Source organism: Neolamprologus multifasciatus, chromosome 2 (genome assembly GCF_963576455.1).
Source record: "Neolamprologus multifasciatus chromosome 2, fNeoMul1.2, whole genome shotgun sequence".
Lineage (NCBI taxonomy): Eukaryota > Metazoa > Chordata > Actinopteri > Cichliformes > Cichlidae > Neolamprologus > Neolamprologus multifasciatus.
Genome location: NC_140440.1, coordinates 6,715,824 through 6,733,250, shown reverse-complemented (window position 1 = coordinate 6,733,250; position 17,427 = coordinate 6,715,824). Strand labels below are relative to the sequence as shown.

Below are 17,427 nucleotides of genomic sequence, written 5' to 3'. Positions count from 1 at the left end.
TCTGAACACTGCTGTGTCTCCATCAGAGTCGGACTGGACACCGGCAGCTAGCACATTGGAAACATTATGGATGAACCCGTGTCTAACTTCACAGGAGCTTTGGTTGGTGTAAAAAGATCAATCAACTTGACACAACTCAAATCCTCCAAACAGACCCAAGAAGTCAAAGGGCACCTCATTATGTCAGTCTGTTTGTTTTAGAGAAGATAACAAAGGAAACTGCATCTCTAATAAAAGTTTTACATTGTCTACTTTTTCCATTTCCAAGAACACAAACTTTTTTTCTTTTTGAAATCAGAGACCAAAAATTGCACAGAGTTGAATATTTATAGTGTTTCTTTGTGAACATTGTCATATGTCATCTTTGCAAGAGTTGCTTTGTCTCAAACTAATTCGTAATTTATTTTGTAATCTTTGGTTCTTCTGCCATCTCAGTGTTAAGGGAGGCAGACTAAGAAAGGGAGCAAACCTTTATTGCCCCAGCTCCATCACCATCACCTGCTCACAATCTGTTAATAACTCTCCAGTATTTAAACTCCTCTGTGTGTCTTTGGTCCTTTGCAGTGTTTTCTTGTTCTCACCAGTTAAGCCTTCCAGAAATTTCTTTGGTCTTGTTTGTTTCATTCCTTGTGTGTCTGCCTGTCTTTGGATTTTTGCCTCTTCCTGACAGATTTGTTTGGTCACGATTGCTTCCTGCCTGATTCAAATGTGATTTTGAGAGAAGTTAAATATTTCTGCTGAACATTGCTGCCTGTGAACTCTTTAAATGAACACACACAGTCATGACGCCCTCTGAAGGAATGGAAATATGACTGTGTGCATTAATTTGAGACTTTAATGAATCTTAATAAAACTTCATGAATTATGTATGTATATGAGGTTCAACTGCTTTACGTGCCCGAAATGTGACCGCGTGCTTAAGTGTGGTTGCTTAAGTTTAATCTTCCCATAACAAGAAGAACGCAGGAAAACACATGCCCACACCCCCCAGTGTTCAGCCTGGTACAACAGTAAACAATAAGACAAAAGCTCTCTGTCCTCTGCAGCCTGATCAGACCTACATCACTGCCGTCCTCAGTCTGACAGCAGCACCAGGACTCTGCGGAACCCTCCGGGACCCACCAGGACTCCCACAGGAATATGGACCCCAAGCGCCTCTCCACAAGCTCTCAGCAACAGGTTCGACTCAGGCAAAAGGTAAAAGATCTTCTGCTCTTCACACAGCAAATGTGATTATTTTACATGAACACACACACTCAAAAAAAAAAAAGCAACGCAAAAATGAACAAAACAATAAAAAAGTGGGTTTGGTTTTACTCAATGACTCAGCGAGAATCTGATTATTATTTACAGGAAAATTAGTGGGAGAAAAAAGTAAACTTACCTCCAAAGTACTACAAAAAATACAACAACAGTATGATAACAAAGCACTGACTGGACAATGAATACAGGAGTTTCTAAACTGACTGCAGTGGAAGGTGAGGGAACCCTTACACTTTGTTTCACGAGCTTTGTGTACAGGCTGTGATTTGCTAACCCTGCTGCTACTCCCATATTCACCGTCCTTTGTGGAGAATTAAACTTAACAAGATGAAAGCAGAGAGCTTCATGGCTCAACAATACGAAGCAAGTTGTTTTTTTGTTTTTTTTAAAAAGCACTTTAACCCCTGATTTTAATCATCAGAAACAATTTGTTGTTGAGGGATGACCTGAGGAGGTAGGGAAGCTTTCACTGCAGCAAATGTATGAGTAAAATGCAGCAAAAGAAAACAACTGCATTTAAACACAAAGTGATACTAGAAATTTACTTATTTCAGCCTATGAGGGGCTACAGGAAGTTAGCAGAGTGAGTGCAGCTTTAAAGACAAATACAAAAGTGAAGGAAACTTTGCAAAATCAGTGTAACACTGAATGAAAATCAGCATCCTCACTGTCTCACACTTACAGTCACATCAGCACTAAAACAGTTTAAGGAGGGGCACTCAGTCTCCTGCAGAAGCTGCCGTCATGAAGACCAAATCCTTTACTTCATGGCAATCAGACAGAGCACGAAATAAACTTTCGTTTTTAGTCTTTGGGAGGGATGCCATGACAGCCTATTAAAATGCTAAAAAAAAGGTGATCACGGTTGAAGGCACGCCCACGTTAACAGATGGTTTAATGAATGCCTCAAAGGAAAAACTGAGAATTTCTTTAAACATTCAGATCAGATTTCAACTGAAGGAAAATCTTCCTTTAAATTTATACCAGCAGTAACAGGTTAGCTCTCAGATAAAAGTTCAAACACTCAAACTTGACATGATGAAAGTTGAATCTACAGTTTAGCTGTGGTTGTAGAAGTGACACAAACTTGAAGAAGTCCTTTCTCAGAAATCTAATATCTAGTGTGAGAATGTGGTGTGTGAAGAATTCAAATGCAGGACACAATCAGACCAAAAGTTAGTCATATATTTGGCTGTTTGAACAAAAGGTAAACAAAAACCAGAAAGAAACGGCAAAACCAGCATCCACAACGGGCACAAGGAGCAAAAAAATTAACTTGAGGAATACAGGAGCACAAAGGAAGAAAAGGTTGCAGGACAGAGCACAGGTGAAAGCAGTTAATAGCAAATGAGAATAAGGGAAATGATTGTGTTAGTGCAGAATACAAATAGTACAGCCTGCAATAAATAAACAATATAGTTACAGTAAAAGTGCCACAGGTGCATAGTATGATGTGCAAAATTTATGTACACAATAGTGATTAAAACAAACAAATAAAATACAAACATTAAATTAGGTTAAGTTAGACAAGTTAAACAACAGTGCAAATTGCATTAATAAATAATATGTACAGCTGCAGGTCAAGTCCTCATGGTAACTTACAAAGGAATCCTTTTTTTCATGGCTCTGTCTGTATTTATAACAGTTCCATCCTTTCTTAATCGATGACAGATACTCTAAAATATTTTGAAATCATGCATTATGATTTTCAGTCATTTTATGAAAAAACAACAACAAAACAAACAAACCCAAAGTTCTGCCATCATAGTTTTCTCAGAAGGGACGGACTGCCTGAAACTGCACCTGGCTCTGAAAGCTACCAACTGTTCAGAGATCAGAACCAGGGAGACAGGCCCAGCTACAAACATTGTTCAAATATTCCTGAAAGGTTTGTTCACCATCTGCTCTGGCTGCTCGATTGTCAAACTGCAAGTACTTCGGGATATCTTTGAGTCTTCTTCTAGATCTGTCTCTTCGAAATATCAGAGTGTAGCCATTAGAAGTCAAAAATCAGAACAAAATCTGTATAGTGCTAAAAATATTTCGACACAACTTTCTGTTTCCCTTTCCTTTCCTTTACCTTCATTTCCTTTCCTTTCTACACCAATGGAACAGTTTCTATTAATAGCTATGAAAAGTTGTTAAAGTAGAATTATGACTAATTCGTGGTAGGAAACATTTCTATAATTGAAAATACCGCAGCAGCTGCATGGCTTCTTGGAGGTATATGAACATGTAGTGATGCAAAGTTCAAACGCCAGCCTTTTTTCTTTCTTAGCTATGACAGTGATGTGTCCAGCATGTGGAAGAAAGCGTATGTTGCTGTATGATGGTGTGTTGTGTATGTGGTGACTGGTGGAGAATGTCAACAGTGCACTGAGTGTTCGCATGGACGTGAAACAAAGATGTCACTTCTTTAAATGTTGCAGGAGCTCTGTGTGGCAGTCTGTCAGTGGAGGTCAGAGGTCAAACTGCTTTCTTTAAAAGCTTTATCAAAATCAGCAGGTTTACAGTGACAGACACAGTGGCTTTCTTCAGCATCAACAGCAAATGCACACTGAGGAAGAGGAGGGAAATGAAAAAGTACATAAATACATACATGCAGGGGAGCTGACAACACCAGAGCAGCTTGTTCTGCAGCACAGGTCAAACTTATCATCCTGACAGTGAAAACATCGAAAGGATAAACAGTATTTGTAAGTGAGGAAGTTTACTGAAAATTAATCTTCAGCTCCTCTTATTTTGGTTGCCACAGATGATCATTTTCCTCCATCTCCACAAAAACCCTCTGTATGTCCTCTTTCACTATATCCATGAACCTCCTCTAACGTCTTTCTCTTTCCTCCTGCCAGCCAGCTCCACCTTCATCATCATTTGTCCAGTACATTCACTCTCCCTCCTCTGCACATGTGCAAATCATCTCAGCCTCACGTTTCTGACTGAGCTGTCCCCCTGATAGACTCATTTCTAATCCTGCATCCTGTTCACTCCCAATGGAAATCTGAGCACCTTCAGTACTGCCACCTCCAGCTCTTGTGTGATTCATATTATGTTATATCATGTTACAAAAAACAATAAAAAATACAGTCAATAAAATAATCAAAGCAAATACACTGCTCAGTGCTCGGCACACTGAATTTAAATTGAATTAATTTTGCATCCATCTCTCTTCTGTAGTTTAGAATGGCAAGTGAATAAAAGTATTGATCCATTAATTTTCATATCAGACAATGCTCCATTATCCTTGCAACACTTCACTGATTGCACTCCTGACTAATCTATATTAAATACATTATATAATAATAAAATATTCTATTGAAAAATAAAGCTTTAAAATAAATAGGGTAGAGTACGACGTACACTATTAGTATTCAAACTATTATGTTAAATAAGCCCACATCTCTGATGGGTTTATGCTTTTATTGAACCTTTCATAGCAGATATCAATCTGGTTTGCAGAAATGTATAATTGCGGGATTTTGGGGGAGAAACTGAAGTTTAATTCTTTATTTATTGCATAGATTGTTGCTTAACTTTGGGGTATTTCACTCTGTTTGAGAAAACTGTTGATGATTACTTAAAAGATGTGACTGTTTAGAGTATTTTGTGTTACTTTCTAGTGTAGATTAGCTCTACTGGCAAACAGCGGCATCTTGCCTTTAGAATGGATTTAGTGGTCAAAGCGGGTACTGCAGCTGCAGGTCAAAAACGGCTTTGTTGTTCTGCTCCGCTCACGGCGCGGGCACAAGCGCAAGCGCAATGAGATGAATGGCCGCAGCACCTGACGGCCCACCAGGAAGTGTGGCGGACAAATCCTCGGCCGTTAATCCCCGCTCGGTTAGGTACCCGGAGTAGCCTCCGACAAGTAGAATGCTCAGCGGGTCGGAGCGTTCTGTCTGACCGTCGGGACCGTCTCCGCTCCGGGTTCGGCCTCCGGGATCACGCGGGGCTGGTCGTCTCCTCCTCGCCCCCCACCCCCCCGCCTGTCGGGCTCCAGACCCCGCTGCTGCTGAGCTGAAGCTCTGTGAAGCTCCGTGAAGCTCCGGGCACCTCCACCCTGACTGCAATGGGATGCTGCGGTAGCACGGAGGTAAGCGCGGCCTGGTTCGGTTCGGTCCGGTCCGGTACCGTGCTCGTTCTTCTAAGCGTGTCCTTCAGCAGAGCGCCGGTGTGTGTTTATTTTGTGACCGTGAAAGGGAAACCGGTCCCGGGGACCAGAGCGGGCCGAGCTAGGATTAGAGCCAGCAGCTTGTTTAATCCAATTAGCTCCAGCCGGGAACAGGCGGGTAACCGCGGCCTGTGAGCGGCCCCGCTCCGCTCTCTGCGACCGTAAACACACACGGAGCTGGGGGATGGAACCGAGTTAGCAGGCCGGGGCAGGTGGGAAAGAGGGAGGGATGGAGTTCCTGAAGGCCCCGCTGTGCTCTCACCGTGTGTGTGTGTGTGTGTGTGTGTGCGTGCGTGCGTGCGTGTGTGTCTTTCAGAGGACAAAGAGAGAATGGAGACCGCTGGAGGACCGGAGCTGCACAGACCTGCCCTGGTTTCTGCTCTTCACCGTCTTCTGCGTCGGCATGGTAACCACAGAAACCCTCCATCAGCACCCACATCACTCACAGTACTACAGTAATGCTACAGTAATAAAAGACACAATACTACGATGATAATATGGCGATAGTAACCTGGTATTCCAGTGATATTACCTCAGGAGTACATACAGTAATGTTGCCACACAACACTACAGTACTATTACTGTAATACCCTGGGTATTATACCTCTGAACTATAGTAATATTACGTTAATGATATGCCTAATACTACTACAATGATAACAATGTAAATATTACAGTAAAGATGTTCTCATAACTACAGTAATTTTAGAGTATTAATACCAACTAATTGTACAATGACAATAAGGTATTAATATCCTATTATTACAGTAATGATAACCTCAGAACTACAATATTATTGTAGAAATATTGTTCTTGGTACTACACTGATACTACAGTAACATCCCAGTATTACAGTGATGATACCCTCGGATATACAGTGTCAATACAGTAATAATACCACACAAAACTACAGTGATACTCCGGTAATTGCAGTTAATTACAGCAATTACAGTAATGGTACCCCAGCACTACAGTAATAATACAGTAACAATACCCTCAACATTACAGTGATATTATAGCAATAAGAGTTCCAAACAATAGTAATAGTGCATTTATATTACCTCACAATAATATAGTAGTACCACAGTACCCTCCTGTATTACAGCAATTATACCACCAATGCTACAGTGATATTACAGTAGTGATACCTCATAAAACAGTCATACTATGCTAATAATGTCCACCAGCACTAGCTGCTAAGTAAAATAAAAGCACAAATTATAGTAGATTTTTGGGTAAATAAGAGCCCACTTGTGATTATGAGCATAACTCTTCTCTTTGTGTTGCTCGCAAAATCATTTTATCAGTTTATGAAGGATTATGTTCAAAATCTCTAACGATAACTGCAGTAAAAGTATTTTCACTGTTACCAATCTTGATCCCATATTAGCCATTATTTAAAAGTTACTTGCTTCGTTTATGCATATTTTCTGAGTTACAGGCGGAATAAATTTTACTTACTGAAATAAAAACTAGACTTAATTAAAAAATGAAATGATATTGTTACTTATTAAATTCCCCTTGGATATTTTGCCCAACGTGTTCTTAACGTGTTCTTTGAAGCAGGTCATATAAAAAAATAAGGTTAAAATCATCACTTCATTACAAAGACTGGAAGAACATAAACAATAATGGATATATAGCTCATAAACGGTGAAATACAATGCTTGTCCTTCCTTCTCGAGAGACGATCGAGTGTTTTTTATTAAGGCTTTCTGTGGCTGAAGTCAAATTAATTAATAATGAAAGTAAAAGTAACACAGCAACGGTCATACCGAGTAGTAAGGACAATTCAATTCAATTCTATTTATATAGCGCCAAATCACAACAACAGTCGCCTCAAGGTGCTTTATATTGTACAGTAGATCCTAGAAAAATAGATACAGAGAAAAACCCAACAATCATGTGACCCACTATGAGCAAGCACTTTGGCGACAGTGGGAAGGAAAAAACCCTTTTAACAGGAAGAAACCTCCGGCAGAACCAGGCTCAGGGAGGGGCGGCCATCTGCTGCAACCGCTTGGGTGAGAGAAGTGAGTGCTATGGGGTGAGGACATAGCAAAGAAACTAGGACAAAGCTTAGCTTCTTTTTGATGACTTTATCTAGCCCTTAATCTTCATTTCTAAACCTTCTAAAGCAGCGGTCCCCAACCTTTTTTGCGCCACAGACCTCTCTGCCCCGTACTCTGGTCGCTATGGTAACACGGAAATATTTATTTCAAAATAAGACACACAACAGGTAAAGACCCAGGGAAACCGAGTTAATGATAAAAACCCTGAAAACCATCAATTTCACACACTAGCCTCAACTCTCGCGGCCCGCTACCAAACGACCGGTCCGTAGCCCGGGGTTGGGGACTGCTGCATTCTTCACATATGACAAAAACTTCATAGGAAGCAGATGTTATCAGAGCAGCGTAACGTTCACAGTTCACCTGTGTGGGATTAACAGCCTGTCCTTAGAAGCTCCAAATGCACAGTTAATAAAACATGATTGTGCCACTTGTGTTGATGGTCTTTGTTTTCGTGAATAGTCGGATGTTGGATTGGTGCTTGGTTAGGAAGCTTCCCGAAGCAAACTGGACTAGTTTAGTCTTTGTGCAAATATGTCAACACGACACACCTGTGGAGGCTTTGGTGCATCTGTTTATTTATACTGGGATATGTACCTGACACTCAGTCAGGTGTTTGTTTGGTGTTATTGTGTTACCGGACAGTTCCACACTTCCTAAATCTTACAATCTTACAAATACTACACATTATACAGTCATTGGCCACCGTTTTAAGGTTGGACCTTCTTTTGTCTTTAGAACTGCTTTAATTATTCATTTGCTGGAAACATTTGTGAGGAATTTTGGTCCATATCAACGTGATAGCATCACATAGTTCCTGCAGATGATATCAATCTTATGTTCCACCATGTCTCAGGTGTGCTCTATCCATATCTGGTGACTGTGAAGGGCGTCTGGATACAGTGAACTCATTCTCATGTTCCTCTTTGTGACATGATGTGTTATCCTGCTGGAAGCAGTCATCGGAAAATGGGTACAGTTTGGTCACAAATTCATGGACAGCTCAGGTAGACTTTGATGTTTATATGATGAGTGCAGTTGGTACTAAGAGTTCCAAAGTGTGCCAAAAAATTCCCTCCACACCATTACACCACCACCACCACAATATTCTCATTTTGTTTACACTAAATTCCAGGCAGCATTTTTCCAATCTTCTAGCATGTGTGAATTGAAGCCTCAGTTTCCTGTTCTTAGCTGGAGTGGCACATGCTGTGGTCTTCCGCTGCTGTAGCCCATCTGCTTCAACGTTGTGTTTAGAGAGGTTTCTTCTGCATGTCTTGGGTGTAATTAGTGGTTATTTGAGATACTGTTGCCTTCATTTGAGTTCAAAGCAGTCTGAACAGATGTAACCAGTAAAGTGGCTGATGGCTGAAAATGAAACTATGTTTGATTTTGTTTTTTAAACTTAAATGAGCAAATTTTATTCACTGACACTAAACCAAAGATTTTAAATGAAATAAAAATACAAATTATTATGAATCTGCATCTTACTGACCGATAAGCGTTGACCCAGAAAATCAGGCGAGTGAATTTAGCATTTTTTATGGTTGAGAGTTGGTGCTAAAATGTGGAACAAGCCTGTTTTAGTCTAATGTTTTTCATAAAGAACGGACTCTGAGGCTTCTCTGTAACTGGGATTTGGCTGAGCAGCGTGAGAGCGCATGACGGTATAAGCAAGACGTGGGAGATGTGTGAACACTTTTAGAGAAAAACACATGTATGAAAAGTAAAGTCGGTGAAACTTGCCTTTACAGCTTTGTCTTGTTAAGAATCGACTTGAAGAAACTGTTTGCACTGTAGTTAGAAGCCCCTTCAAACTGCTGCCTGCCTCTGTAATATGTTTGGTGTTGTTGATGTTCTAACAGCGTTTCTGTTTGAGTTGATTTATGAGGAAAATTACTTACTGGACATGCAGCTGAATACTTTTCTGCTGCCACAAGCACAGATACAGAAAATCTTTACCAGCTTGTGCCACAGTGACTGCATTCATTTTACATTTTAACCCCTTATTGTAGATTTTGACTTAATAAGTCTTCAGTTTTTTCTATATTTTATATATAGTTAGCCATTGTAACACAGTAATCGCTGACGATGGATTACTGCTGAAACGCCGCTGAGTCTTTGCCCTTTAATAAACATGGTTAAGTAGTTTTTCTTCCTTTTCAGCTTAGTAATTACACAACTTTTGGGTTCTCTTACATCTTAAATTTCTGTAAAAAAACCTCAGAAATAAAGAAAAGACAGCACAGATTGCTTTACTTTTCAAGGTGAAAGGGAAAGATGTTCATTCACTGGCCCTGGTGGGTTCAACAACTCAAGCGTGTTAGAACATCAACAACATCTCCTGCCAGACTTATTGAGGCAAGCAGCAGTTTGAAGAGACCTGTAACTACAGCACAGCAGTGATAAAACTCATTTTTATTTGCGGCACGTCTGAAGGCAGAAGGCCAGGCTGTATGATGTGGGCAAACACCCTGATTATTTAGGTGTATTATTTTTTGACTCGGCACCACGACATGTTTGGTTTTATTAAATGCCTCAGATTCTAAGATTATTGTGGTAGCAGGAAGTAGCAGCAGGAACAGAGCAGGCAGCTGATTGGCTTTTAGAGCCTCAGGCAGAGCTCTGACTGGTCAAGAGTCGTTTGATTTTACAACTGAAGTGAGTACAGGAATAGATGCATGAAAATTTTATGATGAGTAAATGGACTGGTTCTTATATAGCGCTTTTCTACTCTGTCCGAGCACTCAAAGCGCTTTATACAGCTAATTCATTCACCCAATCACACCCATTCACACAAGCACTTCTAAGCTACAGAGGGGTGGCTGTAGCTCAAGTGGTGTAGCTCAGGTTTATTCTCTACTGAGCTACAGTGGAGAATAAACAGTGGCTCTGAACCTGTTCAGGTCAGAACATCTTCTATTCAGCCCTGATTTCTGTGGATTTAAACATTTTAGATGTCACGTGGTCTTAGATTTTTCACAGTGATGTCCTGACGGGGTTTTTACTGGAACTCATCCTGAGTTTGGTCATTTTATGTGCTGCTGAGATGAGAGTCATGAAAGTTTCCATATATATTCATAGTCTGGTGCAAGTAACAGTACAGATAAAACACAACAGATTTTGCCAACCATGCAAAAGCTGAAGGCCCAGATTCAAATCTATGCAGTTGATCAGATTAGATTATTGACTGAAGATAAATTAACGTGTAACTGGAGAATGTGACAGCAGTAGATGGGATACAGTGCACTGAGGGATGAGATTCAGTGAATATAGACAGCAAGAAACGCGCCTCTTGCTAAAGGTGTGTTGCACTCTCTGACTCTCTTTCTATCCTCCAGGGCAGCATCTGCGGGTTCACCATCGTCACCGGCGGCGCCGCTCGCCTCGTCTTCGGATATGACAGCTATGGCAACACCTGCGGCCAACGAAATGAACAGATTGAAGGCGTCAGGCTGAGTGGTCTCGACCACACTGACAGAAAGTAAGTACTGAGGTTTTTACTGTTCCTCGTACAGTTAAAGTGTTGAGTTTGTTACTGTTTGACAGGAATCTGTGCATTTTGAAGTTACTTCTGACTATTTGAGAAACAAAAATGTGATATTTGAATAAATATATACTCCCCTTAACAAAGCAATGTTTAAAAAAAAGGTTATCAGAGGGGAGATTTTGTGTATGAATTTGTCTGTCGGAAAAACTCGCGACTACAGGAATTCTGTAGTTTGGCTTGTCTTGGTTTATAGGTTGTATTAAGGTGTTCATCTTTACAGTTTATAAAGCACTTTTAGTGCATAGCAGTTTCGATTATTGTGGTGATATTTTATTGCACAGTGCTGTGTTTTGTGTCTAATAATTAGGATTTTATTGCATAAATATTTTAGTTTTTTTTAAGTTAGCAGGGTCTTTTTGCAGTTTTGTTTACTTTATTTTGTGCTCCTGGTGGTGATATATGTAAATAATTTAATTTCACTGTAATTCTTTAGTATTTTTGTTTGTATTCTGGTTGTGTTGCACGTCTGTCCTGTACAGTCTGTCTTTGTTAATTTGCAGTATTACTGATGTAGTACTTGGGTATTTTTAGAGCGTTGTGGCGGCTCATCCTGGCACTTTAATACTCGATGCGTTTGTGGTCCTGTGGGAGAGTTCAGCATTGATTATGCTGACACTAGCTGAGAGCTGTGACTCATCTCACACACACACACACACGCAGAGCTCCACCTGCTGGAGGGCGAGCAGCTGTTGGAGTTTGGAGGCGATGTCAGACCTACTTTTACACACGGTACAGATCTTTGTTAGACATCTGTCAGCTCTTTACTGTGTCAGACTGTTTGATCTCTGAGACATTCTGACTGCTGTGGGATCAGATGTAGTCCTTCAGCTGATATAAACCCACGGGAACACGAGGCTGAACAGAGAGCGAGGTGATTTCAGGTGAAGTGAGCGGGATCACAGGATCACAGATTCCTGCGCCTGTAGGAGAGGAACGGCGAGGGTTTGAGTCTCTGCAGGCTCTTTGTGGCTCTTTGTTTCCATTTGTTGTTGAGTCACACGTTTCTCCCACATCTACATTCCTGCATTCTGCTCAGCTTTAATCCTCCTCTGCTCAGTCTCAGCTTCTATTTTTACTCAAACACTTCTGTTCATGACTCAAGTCGGGATTATCAAACTGGGCAGAGTGGGCAACACTGCCAAAATTCAGCAGTCAGTTCAAGTCTACAGTACGTGAAACAGTCAGATAGTAGCAGCACTGATACACGATGGACTGAAGAGCAGGCAGCTGATGTAGTGCTTCTGCTGGGTTTTGTATAATAATGAGGTTGATTAATAATAAAATGGATCATGAGTATAAAATTATAACTTACACTCCGTTTATCCAGTTTTTAAAGTATATTTCCTTAATGTGATTGCATTCTATTGCAGTCTCGACACGCCTCTTTTAATAGAAATTAGTTTTAAAATATTCCTGTTTTTAAACATTTCTGCAGTTGATATTTATTTGAATCTGATCCTTTAAAACGGATACTTTAAAACGCACTGAATAAGTAGGTCCATTCAACCCTACTGAAGGCCTTCCCTGCACTTAAAGACACTTAAAGGACTTTATCAGAAGCTTTTTTGCTTTATTTATAATATTTGGTACTCTTCTAAAATCGGGAAAATTGTGCTTTTCTTTTAAAAATGCATTGTGTTCTTTATCAGCAATTCCTGAAATTAAATTTTGATAAAATTACTGGCTTCATGTCTTCATATTTATTAGAAGATGGGGATTTTTCTGGTTTTAGAAGCACCATTTGTTAAATTTTTTAAATGCCAATCCACTGCTGACCTATTTGGTCTCACTCTTTTTTAGATTTTAAGGTCTTCGGAGGCATTTACCTGTGTTTTTTTTTTTTTATATATATATATATTGAGTAATTTTTTTCTATTATAAATGTCGATGTGCTGACTTCCTGTACTTTTTGTCGCTTACAGGTTTGTTTTCTTCCTGGATCCCTGTAACATCGACATTGTTCAAAGGAAAATCAAGTCGATGGCTCTTTGTGTGTCTCTGTGTCCCACAGAGGAGCTGAAGACCTACCAGGACCTGAAGAGGTTCGCTATGGTCAATGGTGAGGGCATAAATGTCACACGACTCCTTGCACGCTTGAATAGGTGTCTGGATATCCAGATATATTTTTACACGTCTTAGCTGAGGGACAAAGAGGCTTTGATCTAGGCAGGAGAGGGTGTTGATGGGAAATGTAATTGAATCTGTGTCTTTATTTGTTCAGCAATGTCAAACATTTAAAGCAGGTAAAGTTTTTGAGGTATAAACAGATTATATGTTAAAGATGAAAACAGGTGTAGCTGGCCGGGGTGATGTGTTGGAGGTGAAAACTGAAAGGTGACGATTGTGTTGAGATGTTAAAGAGTGTTAAAGAGGAAAGCCGATGAAGTATTGAAGCTTAAAGCAGGTGAACCATTAAAGATAGAAGTAGGTAAACAGCTGGAGGTGAAAGCAAGTGATGTCTTGAAGTTGTGACGACCCTTAGGCACTAGATGTCCCTGTTTTGGTTTTGTGGTCTTGTCTGATTTGGAGAGTAATTAGCTGTGAGAGCTAGGCCCAGTGAAACACTCCCTCCTGCCTGCACTTGCATTGCTCCCTGTCCTGGTTTGGATTTGAAACCAACCTTCTAAACTGGACCAGTTCAGCTGCATCATGTTTTCTTGTGTTATTTTTTGCTTTGCACACATTCTGCCGCATGCATGTGCAAGCTTTACACTTCTGACAAAGGCGTTCTCTCTAATGATTTTTTTAAATAAATAATCCTTTTCCAGCATGCAAAAGTGTTAAAGATGTAACGGGTGATCTGCTGAAGGTGAAAACATACAATGTGCTGAATCTGAAAGCAGGTGTTAAATATGAAGGGTGGGTGATGCGTTGGAGGCGACAAGCAGGTGGAGTGCTGGAAGTGGCGGGGGATTGGGGGGTGCACTGTGTGACTCGATGTTCTCACAAAGACCGAAGTACGAACATGTTGCTGGTTTTAAAGGAAGCAGTGATGTCAGCACTTGGCCGACCGCGCGCCATCGCGTCACCGTGATGATTGAATGTCTGCAGACCGGACACACCAACAGTATACTGAACTTACAGTACAGTAACAAAGGCAGCATTAATGCGTGTCGTGTCATTGGTGCCACTCTGCTCTGCTTCTCCTCCATCATGGCTGCTCTGTGACTCAGAGCCTTCACTGTTCACTTGAGACACAAACGTGTTGAAACATGACGGCAGACCCTCGGTCAGGTGACCTCACAGCTCCTCCGGCAGTCGTTTATAAAGGATCCACTGTCACAGATTCACACAGAGGAACTAGTTTCTCTGCTACACCTGAGCAGCCTGTCACAGAGGCCCAGCTCCAGCACGCTCACACTCCGTTTGTTCATACAAGCGGAAATATTCATATCTGTGTTTCAGATTAAACTTTCAAAATAAAAATCAAATCAAGTTCACAGTCAGGAATGATACAAACTGGGCATATTAGTCAAATGACTGGGCATATTGGGGACTAGTTTCTCTTGGAGCTGTGTGCACTGGATGGTGTTTTTTTCCCCCTCTTCAGCCAAGACATTTTAATGACTGTAGTCATCTGAGCTTTGCATGTTTCTTTTGTTCGAGTTCTTCCCTCCTAAGAATGGTGCCTTTGGGTTGTGATTATGTATGGCAGCAAGCATGATCACTGTGGAGAGCAGAGGTAGTGATACCTTTTTGATACAAATATGTGCAATTTTCTGCAATATGTCTATGTTGCACCAATAAATGAAAGCGCAAGTAACTAACTGGTTTAAAAATAGTATCATACCTCTAGAGTATATCAGTATAGTATATCCATGTACACTTCAGAGTCCATCTGTAACCAGCAGTGGCCTAGTGTCACTGGAAGCTAAACTGGTCCATGCATCACACTGTCTGGACTGCACACTGTATGGATGTGGTTTGCTTCAGATCCTGAGCTGTTCAATGCCTTCTCCATCCATTTTCCCTCCATCATTACTCTACATGTTTATTTTAGTTTTGTCTGTCTGCTGTTTCAGAGCTATAGGTTTTGCGGCTTGTGCTAAACCCACTGGAGTTGCTCTCTGAAGTTGTGTCTTTATGGTAAACTTGAGCAACAATATGTTTACCTCCTGGAAAGTGTTCTTTTTTCTTGACCATGGAAAGGATCCTATGATCATCCTCCACTGTTGTCTTCTGTGGACGTGCAGACTTTTTAGTGCTGCTGGGCCCAACATTGTGTTCGAGTTTTCTTCTGAATGTACCAAACTATCGATCTATCCTTGCCTAGTGTCACAGGTCGTGGGAACATTGAAGGATTTGTATTGTGCTTAGGGTAGTTGAACTGGCTGCATGCTCTGGGTTCACACAAGCAGCTGCCAATAGCAGATGGACCTGGACTCATCTATCAACCTTTTAGCTGTTTAATTTATGATGAATTAATGAAACTCTGTACCACAGGTTACATTTGGCCCCTGGAAGTTGTCTATGTAGTACAGACCTATAATTCCTAAACTTTTCCTCCAGATGTCAAGGCCAGAGGGCCAACATGAGGGAATGGACTTGAATGCAGACCGCACTTGGAGTCAGGGACTGTGAGCAAAATAGACTTTTATTACAGAGCGTGAACTGAGGCACAAAGTGTACAGAAATGCAAGGAGCGATAGCAAGTATACCATAAACTTAGGGCAAGTGACAAAGCAAACTAGGAAGCTACTACTCAAATAATTCTTTGATACATTATGAACAGGAGTAATACTATGATGTACTAGTTCCTTGAACTTTTCCATAGTCACGTGAAGTATACTATGAAGGCAAGGCAAGGCAAGTTTATTTGCCTTGCCAATTCAACAACAAGGTGATTCAAAGTGCTTTACAGATACATTAGAAACAAAAACAATGATTTAAAATTGATTAAAACAAGCAAACTGACTAACTAACAAACTAACTAACAAACAAACAAAACAGTATATAAAACCAAAAATCAAAACAGATAAAATCAGAACAGTAGATAAAATTAGTAGTTAAAAAGTTTTGAAATTTAAGCTTAAGTGTGGATTTGGTGCTTTATTCAAATGCAGCTGAGAATAAGAGAGTCTTCAACCTGGATTTAAATAAACTGAGTGTTTCAGCTGCTCTGAGGCTTTCTGGGAGTTTGTTCCAGATATAAGGAGCATAAAAGCTGAATGCAGCTTCTCCATGTCTGGTTCTGACTCTGGGAACTGATAAAAGACCGGATCCAGATGACCTGAGGGATCTGGAATGTTCATACTGGGTCAGGAAGCAAAGAAACAACACTATAAAAGTCACACGATTACAAAAACACTGAAACGAGTGGTTAGTAAATCACTATGTGAACTGTGACATGGTCCGTGAGGGAGCGTTGGGGTTGTTGTGGACGAGGGCTGGGGACCCAACACTGGGTAACATCCAGTGCAGGACCCATGGAGTGTGGGACAGAGGGAAAGGGTGTGGCGTAATTCTCAGAGTCACTGAAACAAGGGAAACAAGTGTTAGAAGGGATGCCAGATGCGGATCCAAGGCGTAGGTTGCAAATTGCAAACAGTCTTACTTTTCACAGGCGGAGGCAAAGCATAGAGGGGTTGGTGCGGATGGGGTGTAGAGGTACTCCGATGAGTAAATCCTTTAATGTCAGAGTGCTGGACAGGAAGGCAGGCAGGTGAGTGTAAGTGGAGAAGCTGCGTGCTGACTGAACCAAGACGGGTTATGGCAGTGAGTTTCAGCAACATCCAGAGGTTTTCTGTGAGCAGAAGGTACAAGGTCAATACAAGAATAACTATGGCAAGATACTGTCACTGTGGCGGCCTTGACTAACGAGGCTTAGCAGACGATCTGGTGGAGAGTGAATATGAGCACTGATTTCAAGAAGCCAGCAGCCCAGATTACACTCAGGTGCAGCCTGTCAGCGGTGATGCGGCGGATACGCTCAGAGTTGGAAACACCGGCACTGTGGAAAAACCCAGCGCTCACCCCGACCATCAGCTTGGATGTGAAAACCATGAAAGTCTGCATGTTAAGATCATACTGATTCTATAACTTGAGGACTAGAATACCAATATTGTGAATATCAAAAAAAACCAAATTTAGCAGAACAGCTTATAGTTGAACAGTGGTGCCTTTTTGTACTTTTAGTGACTTGATCCCATAAGTGCATTTACTAAAAATCTTGGATGAGTATCAATATTGGTGACCTTGACCTCAAGGTTAAGGTCAAAGGTCATGTTTACTAAAAATCTTGTGAATGCAATAGGTGTATTTACACAGGAAGAATATAATATAGGCTTCTCATACTAATAACTTAACTGACAATCTCTGACACTTTGCAATTTGACAATCTTGATCCAATTCATGCATTTTTGTTTTGCAGGTTT

General features: G+C 40.8%; 1 protein-coding gene and 1 long non-coding RNA gene across 7 annotated transcripts in view; both read left to right on the top strand.

Moving 5' to 3' along the window:
• Positions 1-1,056: 1,056 nt before the first annotated feature.
• Positions 1,057-17,427, top strand: part of slc44a1b (solute carrier family 44 member 1b) — a 33,326-nt gene continuing 16,955 nt past the window's right edge. For 4 of the 6 annotated variants that reach the window (XM_085181060.1, XM_085181052.1, XM_085181043.1 and 1 more), the window contains exons 1-4: positions 1,057-1,197; positions 5,748-5,837; positions 10,845-10,987; positions 12,976-13,112. In XM_085181060.1, coding sequence (XP_085037186.1) covers positions 1,141-1,197; positions 5,748-5,837; positions 10,845-10,987; positions 12,976-13,112 — 427 coding nt within the window. In that variant the 5' untranslated portion in view covers positions 1,057-1,140. Of the gene's footprint in view, positions 1,198-4,612; positions 5,354-5,747; positions 5,838-10,844; positions 10,988-12,975; positions 13,113-17,427 lie in introns of those variants that run through there. The other 2 variants (XM_085181066.1, XM_085181036.1) reach the window with 2 other exon arrangements.
• On the top strand, positions 13,119-17,003 carry LOC146523894 (uncharacterized). The gene is made up of 2 exons (XR_014877330.1): positions 13,119-15,849; positions 16,320-17,003. It is a non-coding gene; the product is annotated as an uncharacterized LOC146523894 (long non-coding RNA).